Source organism: Vanacampus margaritifer, chromosome 2 (genome assembly GCF_051991255.1).
Source record: "Vanacampus margaritifer isolate UIUO_Vmar chromosome 2, RoL_Vmar_1.0, whole genome shotgun sequence".
NCBI lineage: Eukaryota > Metazoa > Chordata > Actinopteri > Syngnathiformes > Syngnathidae > Vanacampus > Vanacampus margaritifer.
The window spans coordinates 13,546,419-13,561,133 of NC_135433.1; the positions used below are offsets into that span (position 1 = coordinate 13,546,419).

At 40.9% G+C, this 14,715-nt stretch overlaps 2 protein-coding genes across 4 annotated transcripts; both read left to right on the plus strand.

The window, feature by feature from the left end:
- The first annotated feature begins 754 nt into the window (after positions 1-754).
- Positions 755-10,882, plus strand: atad5a (ATPase family AAA domain containing 5a). Of its 2 annotated transcripts, none has more exons than XM_077559670.1 (22): positions 755-1,086; positions 1,569-1,632; positions 1,734-3,385; positions 3,495-3,561; positions 3,665-3,823; positions 4,104-4,230; positions 4,316-4,579; positions 4,663-4,811; positions 4,986-5,127; positions 5,316-5,582; positions 5,754-5,850; positions 5,928-6,010; positions 6,087-6,223; positions 6,301-6,472; positions 6,935-7,090; positions 7,184-7,417; positions 7,741-7,805; positions 7,879-8,068; positions 8,154-8,308; positions 9,024-9,859; positions 9,943-10,101; positions 10,225-10,882. In XM_077559670.1, the coding sequence occupies exons 2-22, from the start codon at positions 1,582-1,584 to the stop codon at positions 10,301-10,303; spliced, it is 5,241 nt and encodes a 1,746-aa protein (XP_077415796.1). In that variant the 5' UTR covers positions 755-1,086; positions 1,569-1,581; the 3' UTR covers positions 10,304-10,882. The 2 variants fall into 2 exon arrangements, with proteins under 2 accessions (XP_077415796.1, XP_077415797.1); XM_077559671.1 differs by having other exon boundaries at positions 1,743-3,385.
- A 127-nt stretch (positions 10,883-11,009) lies between these two features.
- On the plus strand, positions 11,010-14,029 carry adap2 (ArfGAP with dual PH domains 2). 2 transcript variants are annotated; one of them, XM_077557991.1, is made up of 11 exons: positions 11,010-11,230; positions 11,327-11,451; positions 11,588-11,679; positions 12,191-12,279; positions 12,357-12,469; positions 12,536-12,685; positions 12,762-12,845; positions 12,992-13,054; positions 13,309-13,386; positions 13,482-13,710; positions 13,786-14,029. In XM_077557991.1, exons 1-11 carry the CDS (start codon positions 11,143-11,145, stop codon positions 13,824-13,826), a joined length of 1,152 nt encoding a protein of 383 aa, XP_077414117.1. In that variant the 5' UTR covers positions 11,010-11,142; the 3' UTR covers positions 13,827-14,029. The 2 variants fall into 2 exon arrangements, with proteins under 2 accessions (XP_077414117.1, XP_077414118.1); XM_077557992.1 differs by having other exon boundaries at positions 11,209-11,230; positions 11,327-11,476.
- Positions 14,030-14,715: the final 686 nt, after the last annotated feature.

Sequence of the window (14,715 nt, forward strand, 5' to 3'; positions counted from 1 at the left end):
AGTACTAGTGCCACTAGTAGTAAGATGGCTCCCTCTAGTAGTAAATAAACACATAGTACAATTCAGTTGTATTTAACTTTTAGTACCACATATTTTTGCACTTAAGCTTAAAGAATTGTTTGTTTATAAACATTTTACACATTTTATTGAACTTGTATGTGAAATGCATTTAAATTGATTTACTATTCAAGTGTTTAAAATGTGTATATATATATATATATATATATATATATATATATATATATATGCAGTGTTAATATTCAAACTGTGCATAATGTTACATTGGCTTACAACAATGTTGAGACCTGAGCCTGGATAAGGTAAAGAAAATGGATGAACAATATTTAATATATGTTTGAGACATAAAACCTCTGTCTCTCTTTTATGAGTACTTGGGTTTAGTACGGTACTTAATTATTTTACTTACTGTATTGTTTACTGATGACCTATAGTATTTTTTAGTCGGTGTATTTATTATTATTATTATTATTATTAATATTATTATTATTATTATTATTAAAAAGTATTGAGCACACAGTACCGTCAACTTGGAATATGATGTACCTGTGCCTTTGCAGACAGTAGAAGTCGCTGTCATTTTACTAATATACAAGTAAGTCACTGGTCGGGCGCCATCTTTAGTTTGGTCAAGAGACGGCGAGAAGTGACGACGGTGTTCACTCTCCTCTGATTGGTGGAATTTGTCGACGCAAAAGGTCACGTATATTTGGCGCTCTTCCTTCTACAACTACTCTGGCGCGTTTTTGAAACGCTCTTCCCGAGTAATGTTTTTTTCGACTTAAAATGTCGACGTTTTAGAAAACATACATTTGGCACTTACACCTTACGTTCCTACTTCAAGAGGCGACGCTAGCAGGATGTGTGGACCCATTTTTGTAACTGTTGAGCGGCAAAGTTTCTTGGAGCGACTTAAAGCCGCCTTATTTTGCTAGCTTGTTGTTTTCTATCATAGATTATGTTCATGCCAGAAACAAATAGATGTCCACCCTTGACTGTGGACGTTAAATTTGCTGTCGACACGGAAACGTAAACGGGAAACGAGGTCTGAAGTGTTAACTGTTTTTGGTAAGTGTTTTTGCAATACCAATACTTCAGCTTGGGCAAGAGCCGCAAGTGTTACCCTCCATATCGGCAATAATAATGTGTTGTTACTAGGTGTTTATTTACCTGTAGTGTTTCACACTGACGTCACGTTAGTACTTTCCTTTGTTGATACGATGTGAAGCTTTATTATTTCACATACCTGTTGTCTTTCAGGTGTCTCTGATATGACACTAATATGCAATATTTACAATGGCCACGAACGAGTAACCTTGCATTTTATGTCAATTTGGCATTGTTTATTCTGAATATTGATTGAGTGAACTTGAGCTGTATGTCTCATTTGACAGCGTCCACTGTCCAGAGACACCGAATGCTGTCAAATTGATTCTCTAGCTAATTGCTTGCTCACATGCCATTTGTACAGGGTGCAAACTGACAGATAATATGTACTTTTAGTTGAAGGAATTTTGTCATCTTATCATGATTGTTACTTTTTGCCTCAGGTCCCTATAAAGTATGGCTGGTGTTGTGGCAATGGCGTCTGTCATAGAGGATTTTGACACACAGGTATTTTCACATTTAAGCACATTTTAATAGCCATTACATTGTAAGTGTGTCATATACAGTACTTTATATGAATTAATTTTCTTACTCCATTGTGTTTACAGCCTTGCAAGAAATCGAGCAAAGATGGTGGCAGTGCTGTTGTCAAGACAATCACCAGCTACTTCTCTCCTGTGGCCAAAGCTGTGGAGAAACCGTTCTCACCTCCTCGCTCCAATAACATCATGGACTATTTTAGCCGTGGTCCTCTGACCTCCAAAGTAAAGTCCAGCCCATCAGAACACCTTAAAGGGATTGGTCAGAGGTCTTCAGAAGAGCACACCAACCCAGAGGTTACTGTGAAGCAGCCGTCACTTAAACGGAGGAGAAAGACAACTAAAGCTAAAACTGAACTTGTGGATTTTGAAGCTGCTATTTCAGATGATGAGGACTCAAACTTGCCGGCAAGTTCCCAAAGTGTCTGTGCTGTCGTTGGCAGTGATACAGCTGCTCTGCTGGCCCAGATTAGCGCCGATGCTTCGAACTCTAATCGTTCAATAGAGAGCAACACTTGTCAGTCTGATAAGAAGGCTCAGAAAAATGAATATGACAAAAATGCCTCTAAATATGGAAAAGATGGCCAACCTGAACAAGATGTGTCAATCAATAGCACTTCATCTCCAGTTGGTAATGTAAAGGAAAAGGGGAAACCAGTTAAAACAAATGCTACACACAGTTCCAAGAAGAATAAACAAAAGGAGGAAAATCATTCTAAATCCGAGCAGAAAGGTGCAGAAAGTTCTTGTGCTGTCCACACGGAGGTTGAGGTCAACGAGGGCTCTGAGTTGAAGAGGAACACGGTCATGATCTCTTTTGAGGATTTTGTCCGCAGTCAGTCCGAGGTCAAGGGTGAAGAAAAGAGTACTGATGTGCAGTGTGAAGGAAATAAGATATCTCAAGAGGGTGATAAAATGGATACTCACCAGTTGGACACCTCTAAATCTAAAGAAAATGTAGCATCTACAGAGGTCTCTGTCCAAGTCTCACCTCGAACCATCACCATTCAGGCTCAAATGCACACCATCTCACCAAAGCAGGAAACAGGAAAGCCTGAGATAAGGGGAGCATTGCTAACGAACAGGAGAAAGGGTGCGAGAAATCTTGCAACGGAAGCACCACCTCTTCACACGGCGCTTGTGACAGCCAAACGGAAATCCAATGTTGTTCTTGAAGAAGAGGATCTTGACCTGATTGTGCTTGAGAGTGAATCTAGCCCCAAGTGCTCTGATGCAGAGAGAAGACAGTTCATGGCGGCCTTCAAACAACCTAGCCTGGATGGGTCCAAGGCAAAGCTGTGCCAGAACCAGGCCAAGCAAAATCAACCTGCAGAGAAAGATGTTGAGGAAAATGACTTTCAGGAAGAGAAAATGGTTACAAAAACAGAACCACAAAGAAAATGTAGAAAAGCAGCAGAAAAAGTCACAGCTTCATCAAAGGTTGCAGATGAAACCTTGCCTGCTAAATCTGATGACATCCAAGAGGAGCCAGAGGCTTCCATAAATCTCTCTATTCCAGTTGTGAGGAGGTCTCGAAGAGAGGCTGTTCTTAGGCAAGCCCCTGAAACTCCAGAAACATTTCCTGTTAGGAAACGGAATAGATTGAAGGATTTTGCAGAGACCCCTGTTAAATTCTCATCCCGTAAAACACGAAAGTTCAAGCATGGAGTCTACATAGCAGAGATGGTCTCCCCACCTGATGCCAAAGAGACTCCAATCAGGTAACATAATAATAATAATGGTTTTAGTATTTATGAACATCTGATAATCTGCATGATGACTCCTTGAATCCTTATGATGGTCCATTGATTCATAAATATGTTCCATCAGGATACAATTCAGGAGAGTTCATCCGAATGCATCTGGAAATGGCAAAAATCCTCTTTTGGACTGTAATGTGAGTAAGATATTTGCCATATATTCGGTGATATTTCAGTTATGTTAAATAAACTAAATGGTGCTCAAAAGATGTGTGGTCATGCTCTTTTGTTTGTTTCAAGGTATCTGATAACTCCAAAAAACAGAAGAAGGCAAAAAAAATGGTTGCGAAAGCTAAAGCCATTCAACAGATTAAGAAAGATGCTGTTGAGAATAAGAGGACCGTAAGACGTTCAACAAGGACGGAGGCTTCCATCGCAAAGAGTTATTGTGAAGATGAGGTACGATTTATCATTCATGAGATGAAATACACACCTAGCCATTCATGATTTGTTTGCAAAAGCCAAATAACTAATTCAATGTATTAAGAAACAAGGTGAAGTCATGAGCCATGCGTCATATGGTTGTGTTGGTTTTCTCCACTTTTGTTACCAATTCCCACATTACAAAAATATGCATGTTAGATTAATTGAGGACTCTAAATTGTTCAATGGTGTCACACAAAGGATGAAGTTTACATTGTAAATCTCTATTATACTGAAACTTGGATCTTGATTTCAGAATGTTGTCATCTCCCTGGAGGATGACCAGCCTGCTTCACCTCAGAAGGGACCACAAAAAAGTCAAACTAAGACCTCTCTACGCAATCTAAATGACGTGCTGGGTAAAGCCACCAAAGCTGCCCCAGGTAGTGTTTCACTCTTTCAGTAGCATTTTATTTCCAGCATTGTGCTTATAAGTCCCTGAATGGTTCTGTATTGTGTTTCCAAAAGCCTCCAAGGGCGCCTTGACGGAGGGCCAGGACAAGAACGCTCGCAAGGTATCTTCTGTGATTTCCATCTTTGATGAGAGCAGCCGCGAGGGCTCTGAAAACTCCCAAGATGACGAGCAGTTCAGGGCTCGCCGAGAGTTTCTCAAGAGCGGCTTGCCTGAGTCCTTCAAGAAGCAGATGGCCAAGGCTTCTGTCACCAAAGAGACATACACACTTTCCTGTGCCTCTTTCCAACCAGTTGTACACATGATGCAAATACCAAATGGTAAAATCAACATCTTCATTTTTTTCTCTAATACTCTTGTGGATGTGTTCTGTCAAATTGATCTGTACTTTGTACAATGACAGATTGTCCTCTATGGCGTCTACCCTGGCCAGAGTCTCCTCAACTGTGCTGTCTCAATGAGCTTTCCATAGACGTGTCTGAGCCCAGTCCACCTCTAAATGGCTCCTTGGGTATGAAGACAAAACCGGAGCGTGGAGTGTTTTGTGAACGAGTAAGTTAAACATAAAACAATCTATTTTTCATTCTATATCTTTGTAATGATTGCTGCTCAATTGCTGCCATTACAAAATTCTAACAGATTTAAAGATAAAGAGACCTGCCCATTGTGGCTGTTTAGTGTTCAACTCCAATTTTTTGTAAATTGTGCTTTTCCCCACCACTCCAGGGTTCAGGTTGGAGGCTTGAGATGTCTGAAAAAGTTCGTCAGCTTCTGATTGAGGAGGTCAGCGCCTCAAACCCTCTCTTCCCCGCTAAGACATTTCTGCCTCGCTTCTTGGCCAGTCGTGCTGATCACCAACAACACTCAGGTAAGTCGGGCATGTAGACAGTTTATGCACATGACACCAAAGCAATAATAGAGGGGAAGTTATTTAAGAATCTAGAACTAACTATGAATTAATTGCTTGCTAATAGAAATTGTATAATGGCCAAAATAAATAAATACAGATCATATTTGAATACAATAAAACCTTGGTGTTTTACTGACCTCACACAGAGGCTGCAAGCACTCGGTCTTCACCTGAGGCATTAGGAGGAAAGAGGAAGAGGATGGATGACAAGTTGGCCAAAGTAGCTAAGAAACAGCGAGCTGCCGATCATGAAGAAAACATTTGCACCCTGGAGCCAGAACCGTCAAAGAGGGTAGGCCGCACAAGACGAGTCCAGAGAGCCAGACTGGATAAGGCGAAGGACAAGCCTTTGTCTGGAACAGATGATGCTGTCATCGTGCTTGATGACGTGTGTGAGGACACTGAGAAGAAAGGCGAGTTATTATGATTGTCCTTCAATCAGCACATAATTCCATCTGTCAATCTTATCCTCAGTTGGCCCCCTTTCGTTTTGTTGATTATTCTTCCCACAGCTTGTCTGAATGTCATTGGCTATTGTAAACCAGAACAAAATAAAAGGGCAACTGTCTGTTGTTTTCCCACAGTTGAGGCAAAGGAGGATGTGTTATGGACAGAAAAATATCAGCCGCAGCACTCCAGTGACATCATTGGCAACACAGCCTCAGTGCAGAGGCTGCACTGGTGAGCACCAAAATGCCTTGTTTGTTTTTCCTGTTGAAAAATCCATCTTACTTATTCAATTATTTTCTTTTGTGCAGTTGGCTGAAGGAATGGAAGCATCGTGCAGACAGGGAAGAGAGGAATAAGCAGAAAGAAAAGAAACAAGAGGAAGACCGCAACAGTGTGTCATTTAAAACAATGTTCTTTTTTTTTCATTTCACTGGAGTGTCTGTCTGAATGTTTGTCTTTTGTTAAAGACTCTGATTGGGACTGTGGAGATGAGGAACCCCTGTTTGCAGAGGACTCGTTGTGCAATACAGTCCTAATTACAGGACCCACGGGAATAGGAAAGACTGCCTCAGTCTATGCTTGTGCTCAGGAGTTGGGTTTTAAGGTGAAGTTCGAACATGATTACACACCAGTTAGCATGTCCGGTTAAATGTTTGTCTATGTCCCTCCTGGTCTTCCAAGGTGTTTGAGGTGAACGCTTCATCTCAACGGAGTGGCCGTCTGATTCTTTCCCAGCTGAAGGAGGCCACTCAGTCGCATCAGGTTGACATTCAAGGAGTCAATGCAAACAAGCCCGCATTCTTTAACAGCTACAACACGAGCAGTGGCACTGGCAAGCTTGGATCCTCTCCAAGTATGTACAAACGTGGCAGACCCTGCTAGGAAAGTCTGTTTTATACAGGGGTATCTGCGCATCCTTAAGTCTTGAATTAGCCATTCTCGATAGTTAAACATTAATTATCCTGAAAAATGACTTTTGACAAAACTCTTAAAAACTGCCACATAGTCATCCATTTGTGTGGAACCCGCTGACAAGAAAAATAATAAATTTAAGTCCATTGTCATTGTTTTGTTAAATGCTGCAAGCTGCAATAAATGTGTAATAGGTTATTTGCTATCTTTAAATATGTAAATTCTACATTTAACTACTTAATATAATATTGAACCTTGTGGGGGTTATTGGTCACATTAATTGAATGAGAGGTCTTAAATTTGGCCTGAAAAAGGTGCACAACGTTTACATTTCACTTCCTTTAACTTGTAGATAAAGATACTGGAAAGCCAGCTCAACTCAATTCATTGTTTTATCATCCAGGGAAGCCGAACTCTCCTCGCAGGATTGTTTCATCTCCCAGGAAACCTCCCAACTCTCCAAGAGGCACTAAACGAGGAGGCCTCGCTCCAACCTCTTTAGCAAATTTCTTCAAAATGGGCCGACCCAACAACAAGGAACCATCGAGCACTAAGCAGGGTAACCAAAAGGATGAATACTTCAACTGTGTCCTGATTTAAAAAACAAACAAAAAAAAACATTTATGAGTAGCGTTTGTTTTTCACCTTACAGCCCCTTCCAAGAAGATGACACCACAGGAGGACACGAGAAAACAAAAGGACTCCACAGTCAAATCAGCCGTGGCTTCCACGCCTAAGGACAATGAGGAGCCGAGTAAGAGGACGGCCACCTCGCTCATCCTGTTTGAAGAGGTGGATGTTATTTTTGACGAAGATGCTGGCTTTCTTGCTGCCATCAAGACCTTCATGAGCACTACAAAGAGACCAGTCATCCTCACCACCAGTGGTTAGTAGAAGCATGGAGGCCACAACATTAAGTATATCTGGACATTCTAATGAGAGACGAGATGTATTTTGTCCCTTTAGTATCATGACTTGGGGTAAACACAAATTAGAAACACCTCCCACTATGATGTTGCAGTTTTACTTTGTGCTAACTAAGCATATTATTAAATTAATTTCACAAGTTTCAGTCAAAAGAGCAATAATTTTGGCTGAATTTACAAAAGCTCTTGTACTTGCTGTCACTAGATTGTGTTGGTGAGCAAACTTGTGCAAATATGAGCATTCCATCCTGTTTGATTTGTATTCACATTTGGTGATTTGCAGATCCTGCATTCAGCACCATGTTTGACGGCAACTTTGAAGAGATCCATTTCAAAACGCCCTCTTTGGTGAGTGGCGGCCCCGTTCAGGGTTCATTTACCACATCCTTAAGTTGGTCCTTACAATCGATTCCCGTCCTAGTTGGACGTGAGCAGCTACCTGCGCCTGTTGTGTCTGGCTGAGGACACGAGGACAGATCAGCGTGATATCAGCACACTGCTCAAAATCAACGGCTGTGACATCCGGCAGAGCCTGTTGCAGCTGCAATGCTGGACTCGAAGTGCAGGGGGGCGCCACGTTCCATCACCTTCAGATGACACAAATCCAAATGGTAAGTGAAGTATTGATCTTATTCATAATTCCAGTCAAGTTATGGACTTAGTTGAGCAATTACACTTATGTGTTTTTGAAATTAGGAAATGAACTGAAGCGACAGACTAGTGGTGGAGCAGCAGGCGAATGTGCACTGACTGTAACGTCACCTCAACCTCCATGTGAAAGCGGCTGTGCGCAGAGTCGGCTGGGCCTACTGAATATCGAACCTGAGAGAGATGTTTGGGAGCTGCTACAGGTAAACTACAGACGCATGACATGCACTGCTAGCTACAGACTTGAAGCAGGAAATTTGCCTTTGCAGCTTTTGACCCAAATAGCAATTTCCTTCAAATCATATTTGTTAGATACTCTTATATTGGAATTATGATATGATAATTGTTTGTTTTAAAATTACTGCAAGACTGTACACAAACCAAATGCATGCTGATGAAGACAATGTCTGTGCTGGATCCTTTTACATGACAGCTTAAACATTTCCGTTCATTGAACGGGGCAATATGTCCTTAAAATATATATTTTTTTCTTCACAAAAATAAGATTTTCGCTTTTAATCTTTTTTTCCCCACTCTGCTGAGGCAATATTCAAAACAAGTTTCGCTTTTTGTGTGTGCGTGTGTGAGTTCTTTCCAGGATTTACTGTTCCTCCTGATACCAAACAAGTTTTGAAATAAATTTTCCCTCTGACCATTAACATGTATCAACTTCCACAGAATTAATGTTAATTAAAAAAAACATTTATTTATGGATAATGTGAAAATAAGTGCTCCCATTTGTCAAAATATATATGTGAACACTAAATTTAGTTATTTATACATTTACATAGTTCAAACAATGAATAGTACATTTTGTACCTATTAATGGTTAAAAATAATAATAATTTGTAGCAATACACATTTTACATATTACATGCATTGAGTAAGCTGAGTATTGAGTATATTTTGCATCAACAGATTCACACACATGAACTGGCTTGCTGGGAGCTACTCATGGAAAGCACTCGACAAGGAGTTAACTTGCTCTACTCCAATATGGAGAGCCTCTTACCTTTACCACGCTTGCAGTTGATCTCCACCTACAAACCAGAGCCCACCTCTGAGTTTGTACCTGCCTGCCGTCAGTCTGACGAGCCGCCTTCCCATGCGAGGCTGCTACACTCATCTGAGGCAGCAGATTGCTCAGATGATGGGAGTCCAATTAAAGTGTCACATAGAATGAAGAAGAACAAGAGGCGACATTACCTCCCTGACCAGGATGGACTGCACTCAGACTCTGACTCAGAGGAGAGTTTCCTCTCTCTCTGCAAGCAGCAAGAAGGACCTCAGGCCAAAGAGGAACCCACCGAAAGACTAGTTCCACAAATGGAAGAAAGGAAACCACTGACTCCTGCAGAGCGTCTGAAAAGCGTTCCTGTCTCCAAGTGTCTAGAATCACTAAGTGACTTTTTCAACAATATGTCTGACATAGACTCCCTACTTGTTCATCAGGGGGGTGATGCTCACAGGGGACCCCTTCAAGTCAGTGCAGCTCTGAAGGACGGAATGACTGATGAGTCCAGATATGAGCTGGACACCTTGAGCTGGGTGTTGGGTGAGCGTACACTGGAGATCCAGACTGCGGTGGAGGCGCTGAGCTTCCACAAGTGTCGGCTCTCTGTAGCAGAGGCCTGGGACCGAGCCCGGCAGCTGGAGGGGCAGTTGGCAGAGGACACTGCGGCAGAACTCACCCTCCCTGTGGCCTCTCATTGCAATTGTTACAGCTTCACTCAGAGCAGCCTCTGTCCGCCCCAGTGAGTCCAACATCCAGATATTATTTTGTTTGTCTTTGTGTAAACTTCCTCCATTAAGAAAATGAGCGCATTGTTTTTTCCAGGGTTGTGGAGCAAAGGAGAGACGTTATGGAGGGGCTGGTGTGCAGCGGAACACTTGGTACTCTGGCCAACAGATCTGCAGTTGCTGTGGACTACTTGCCAGCCCTGCGCACCATCTGCAGGTCGGAGCAGATTAAGGAGCAAGGCAAGGTGAAACGACGGTGAGCAGGCACTAGGCCCGGATGCGGTTAAGCACTTGTTTCTTCACTTAATTAGGGCTATAAATAAAAGTGTGAAACTGTTTGTTTCGTGCACGCAGTAAGGGCGTCCTCTTCTTCCACCAGGTTTCTACACTACCTGGACTCCATCCATCTGGGTCTCCACAAGAATACTCTCCAGTACCTTTCCAAAGACTTCCCATAATCTTAGAGAAGACCCTACACATACTTGTGATGACAGACTTAATTTTCACAATTGAAATAGTGCACGGGTGCAGTATGTGATGTCTGCTGGGGTTTAGAACACCAACTACATTGGTAACTCACTTGTATTGACTCACTTAAATGCTTGAGCATTTAACCACCACAACACTCACATGCATTATTGCACTCAGCACATCTTCGGGTACTTTGAAAGATAGCACTAAATTGATCACATTCATCTGTATTTTTGTACATTTGTGTTTTATACTCAGTAGCGATTATATATTCTTTGCTTTGCTTTTTGAAGTGTTGATAAACATATAAGAATTGCTTCTTAGAGCAAGTGTGAACCTTTAATCACATGTAAAAGTTGAATGTGAAAAATAGTGAGAAATTTGTGTGTAAAGGCTGCGTATAAATGATAACTGTCTGGTCTTAATTGCTCTCTTTTAAGCCCTAAATGTCACATTCACGTAATCCCTTTTTTTTAACACATATTTTTTCCTACCTTATATTTGTACACTTTCACTTTGGAGTTTTGTTTTGAGTAAACAAAGTTTTATTAAAGGTGTACAAAGTGTCCTGACTTGATTCAAACTGTGAAATTGGGAGGCGTATTCGTATGTGTGAAAAGAAAAGCCCTTGGCGCTTGAAACTTGTCACTGCAGTAGAAATGAGGTTAAGAGGAAGGACTGACTTGTGTTGTGACATAAACCAAACATTGCAAGTTCCACTTTTCATCTTAAACCTTGCATTTATTGCATTTTGCCACATATGAAACTATGTAGGCACCATGGTTCTTTTCGAGGGTCTCGCGCGTAAGCCTTACTGTGGAGCGTCATGGCAAACTGGGAACGAAACAAAAGGATCTTACTGGAGCTGATGAAGCTGCCAGAGAACAGATTGTGTGCAGACTGCGGCGCGCCCGGTGAGGCCTGTGTGTCTTGTTCTTCACATGTTCTCTTTGTGATTGTCCTGACTATGATTACCAACTAACTTCCTAATCTTGTCTTGTTCCCATCAGATCCGGACTGGGCTTCGTACAAGTTGGGTTTGTTTGTGTGTCTGAATTGTTCTGGTATCCACCGTAACCTGTCCAGCCGAGTAAAGTCCATAAAACTTGACCACTGGGAAGATGAGCTTGTGGAGGTATGGACACATACATAATAAATAGGTATAATATGATAGTTTTTTTTTTAACAATGTTATTATTTAAACAAACAAAAAAAATGAGTTGCTGTAATTAACATTTTTCTTAATGTTTTGTGGCGCCTGGGGGGGGAAGTGGATGAAATCCAGCGGCAATGAAAGAGCCAGTGCTTTGTATGAAAAAGCACTTCCTCCTTACTACTACCGACCACAGCAAACTGACTGTGCGTAAGTATTTTTTTTCAGTGCGGTATCTTAAAACCAATCAGAAAACGGAATCATCAGGGGCACATTAAGAGATGTGCAACTATCAGCAAGCAGAAGCAAAAATTTATTTTGAGACGTAATAGGTGTTAGAGATAGATTACAGAACTGATTTAGATTGAAAATGTTGAAATCAAAATGTACACAGTATCTACTGATCCTGGACTAAAATAAAATAAAAAGACTGAATTAACCTTATATTATCCTTAACAAATTACACTTACAGTATCCTTAAATCTGCTGTTCAAAAGTTTTAACAAATTGCCCTTTATTGTTGTCATTACATTTTTAACACCAAAAATCTACCGCAAATAAGTTATAATAGAATAATGATGGTACTGTACTAGCAAACCACAATCTCTGGGCAAAAGTAATATATCAAAAATATTAAGTTTCTTAAAATTTTGTAATTTAATACTGAGCCCGCATCATCCATTCAGAGTGGTCACTATAGTGTTTTTGTTTGAACCCCCAGAGTGTTAAGAGAGCAGTGGATTCGAGCCAAATATGAAAGGTTGGAATTCACAGGAGAGACCAAGTATCCACCTCCGCCTTATACCACAGGTGATGTTTTGCCCTCTCACCCGTCCCGCCGTTAACTATCCTTGTTAGGAGTAGTCTCCATTTTGATTTCATTCCAGGCTTCTATGAAGGGATGCTGTGGAAGAAAGGCAAGGAGAACGCACAGTTCCTGAAGAGGAAGTTTGTTTTGTCTGAGAGGGAATTCACTCTGGCTTACTACAACAAGGAAAATGTGAGTTAGCTTACAAATAGCATTCAAATATCAAAACTGATGTGTACATGTGTTGCTTTTATTTAGGAGTCCAAAGGTCCAAAAGCCCTCATCCCTATCAAGCATTTAAATGTAACATTTCAGCCAGAGAAGATTGGTCATCCCCATGGGATGCAGATCACCTACCTGGATAAAGACCGCACCAGGAGCCTTTACGTGTATCATGAAAGTCCTGAGGTGGGAGTGCGCGATCATTCGAATAACTAATTGACTTTTCCCTGTTCGGAGTTGATGGGTTTCTTTTGTATTCTAGGAAATAGTCACATGGTACAATGCCCTACGTGCTGCTCGCTATGCATACCTCAAAACTGTGTACCCAACCGGAACAGCCGCTGATGTAAGCACCCAAAATATTATTTTCAAACATGAATGAATATGTAAACATTTTCATATAAACTGAGAAGTGCCATAGAAATAACTTGAGTGATAAGAACCTGTATTTTATTTGGATATGATTTAAGTGAACTTATAACTCTTTGTCAGCTGATCCCGAATATAACACCAAACTACCTTAAAGAGGGATACATGGAAAAAACAGGGCCATCGGTAAGTTCTTCCACGCCAAACGACAGTAACTCATTTACATGTTCGCATGTGTCAGTGCTGACTACTTCCTGTATGCTGTTGAAATGATGTCCTTTTCACGCAGTGTGCAGATTCTCTATATCTATTGGATGTATAGAAAGCTGTGTTGAATTATTGGTGTGAATATGTGGGGGGGAAAGTTGCTGTATTTGTCATTTTATATTATTTACTTTTATAGTTTTAATACATGTGTATTATCATACTATATTTACCAGCAAAGGGAACCATTCAAAAAGAGGTGGTTCATTTTGGACTCCCAAAATAGGAAGTTGCTGTACTTCAAAGGCTGTTTGGTGAGAACAAACCCTTGTATTTCAAGTATTTTACTGTCAAGTACCTCACTGTGCACAAGTGTGTGGCAATAACGCTACTGTTGGTCCGAATGTAGGATGCTGAGGAGTTGGGGGTCATCTTCCTTGGCACAGAAAGCAACAATTATTCTGTTAGGGACTGTGTCCCAAAGCACACCCGTGGAAACAAGTGGAAGTTCGGAATCATGATGGAAACACCTGAGCGGCAATTTGTCTTTATGTGTGAGCACGAGCGCGAGCAAAGAGAGTGGCTGGACTCCCTCAGACAGGTCATGTCCAGGCCTATGACACCACAGGATTATATCAGTAAGCATGGCAAAGAGAACTTGGGAATTATGCTCAGAAAATGCACTTACTTATTTATTTATGTTGTCTTTGCAGCTGAGCCAACATCAGGAACAAGTGATGAAAACAGGATTTGAATTATACAGCAGCAACATCTGAATGGTAACCTGCACTGTGCCATGACACATGTCCATAAAATTACTGTTACTGTAAATTACTGTTGAAAAGACCATTTTAATAGTCTTCATTAAAAATACACTGTATTGAATTGAACTTTTTTTGTATCATATGCATAGTTCTGACAACCATGTTTTCCATTAAACTGTTTCCTTATGCTGTAGCAATCTACTTCGAGTCCTTTTGTTATCAACAATTGGTTAACTGTTATTTCCTACGTTATTATTTTTCTTACAAATCTAATTAACATCTTACTCATTTCCCATTCTAACAAAGATAGATTCCTTATAAACCCTAAAGAGACAAATAAGGCCCATTGGAGAACCCATGGGGGAGACATCACCAAATTCAACAAGACTTCAGCTCAGGGAGAATCTAAAGCAGGGGTGGGCAAAGTATGGCTCAAGGGGCACATACGGCTGCTTCCATTCTTTAATCCAGTACACCAAACATTTACATACATGATCAGGAGTTAAATTGCTATCTCTATCGCGAGTGGTTAGCATATCCACCACAGTTCTGAAGTTGTGGGGTTAAATCCAGGCTGTGGCCACCCTGTGCTGAGTTTGCATGTGTGGGATATGTCCTAGCTTCTTTGCACATTGCCCTTAGATGTGAATGGTTTTGTCTTTGTGCCCTGTGACGACTGGCGACCAGCTGTCTCCAAGATCAGCTGCAGTACACCCAAGACCCTGATGAGTATAAGCGGTATAGAAAATGGATGGATAATTGACTGATTGGTCAACTATTGGTAAAATTAAAAAGAAATACATTAATTCATTAATTAATATTTGACTCAACTGTTTTGTTTTTGGTTAAATAAATAATTGTCTAATTACAATTAAGTTT

Coding starts and splice junctions, on each gene's coding strand:
- adap2 (XM_077557991.1), top strand. CDS start 11,143: ATGGCAAACTGGGAACGAAACAAAAGGATCTTACTGGAGCTGATGAAG. Junction 11,452..11,587: donor GGGAAGATGAGCTTGTGGAG/GTATGGACACAT, acceptor TGGGGGGGGAAG/TGGATGAAATCCAGCGGCAA. Junction 12,280..12,356: donor ACCTCCGCCTTATACCACAG/GTGATGTTTTGC, acceptor ATTTCATTCCAG/GCTTCTATGAAGGGATGCTG.
- atad5a (XM_077559670.1), top strand. CDS start 1,582: ATGGCTGGTGTTGTGGCAATGGCGTCTGTCATAGAGGATTTTGACACA. Junction 7,091..7,183: donor ACCATCGAGCACTAAGCAGG/GTAACCAAAAGG, acceptor TTCACCTTACAG/CCCCTTCCAAGAAGATGACA. Junction 8,069..8,153: donor AGATGACACAAATCCAAATG/GTAAGTGAAGTA, acceptor TTTTGAAATTAG/GAAATGAACTGAAGCGACAG.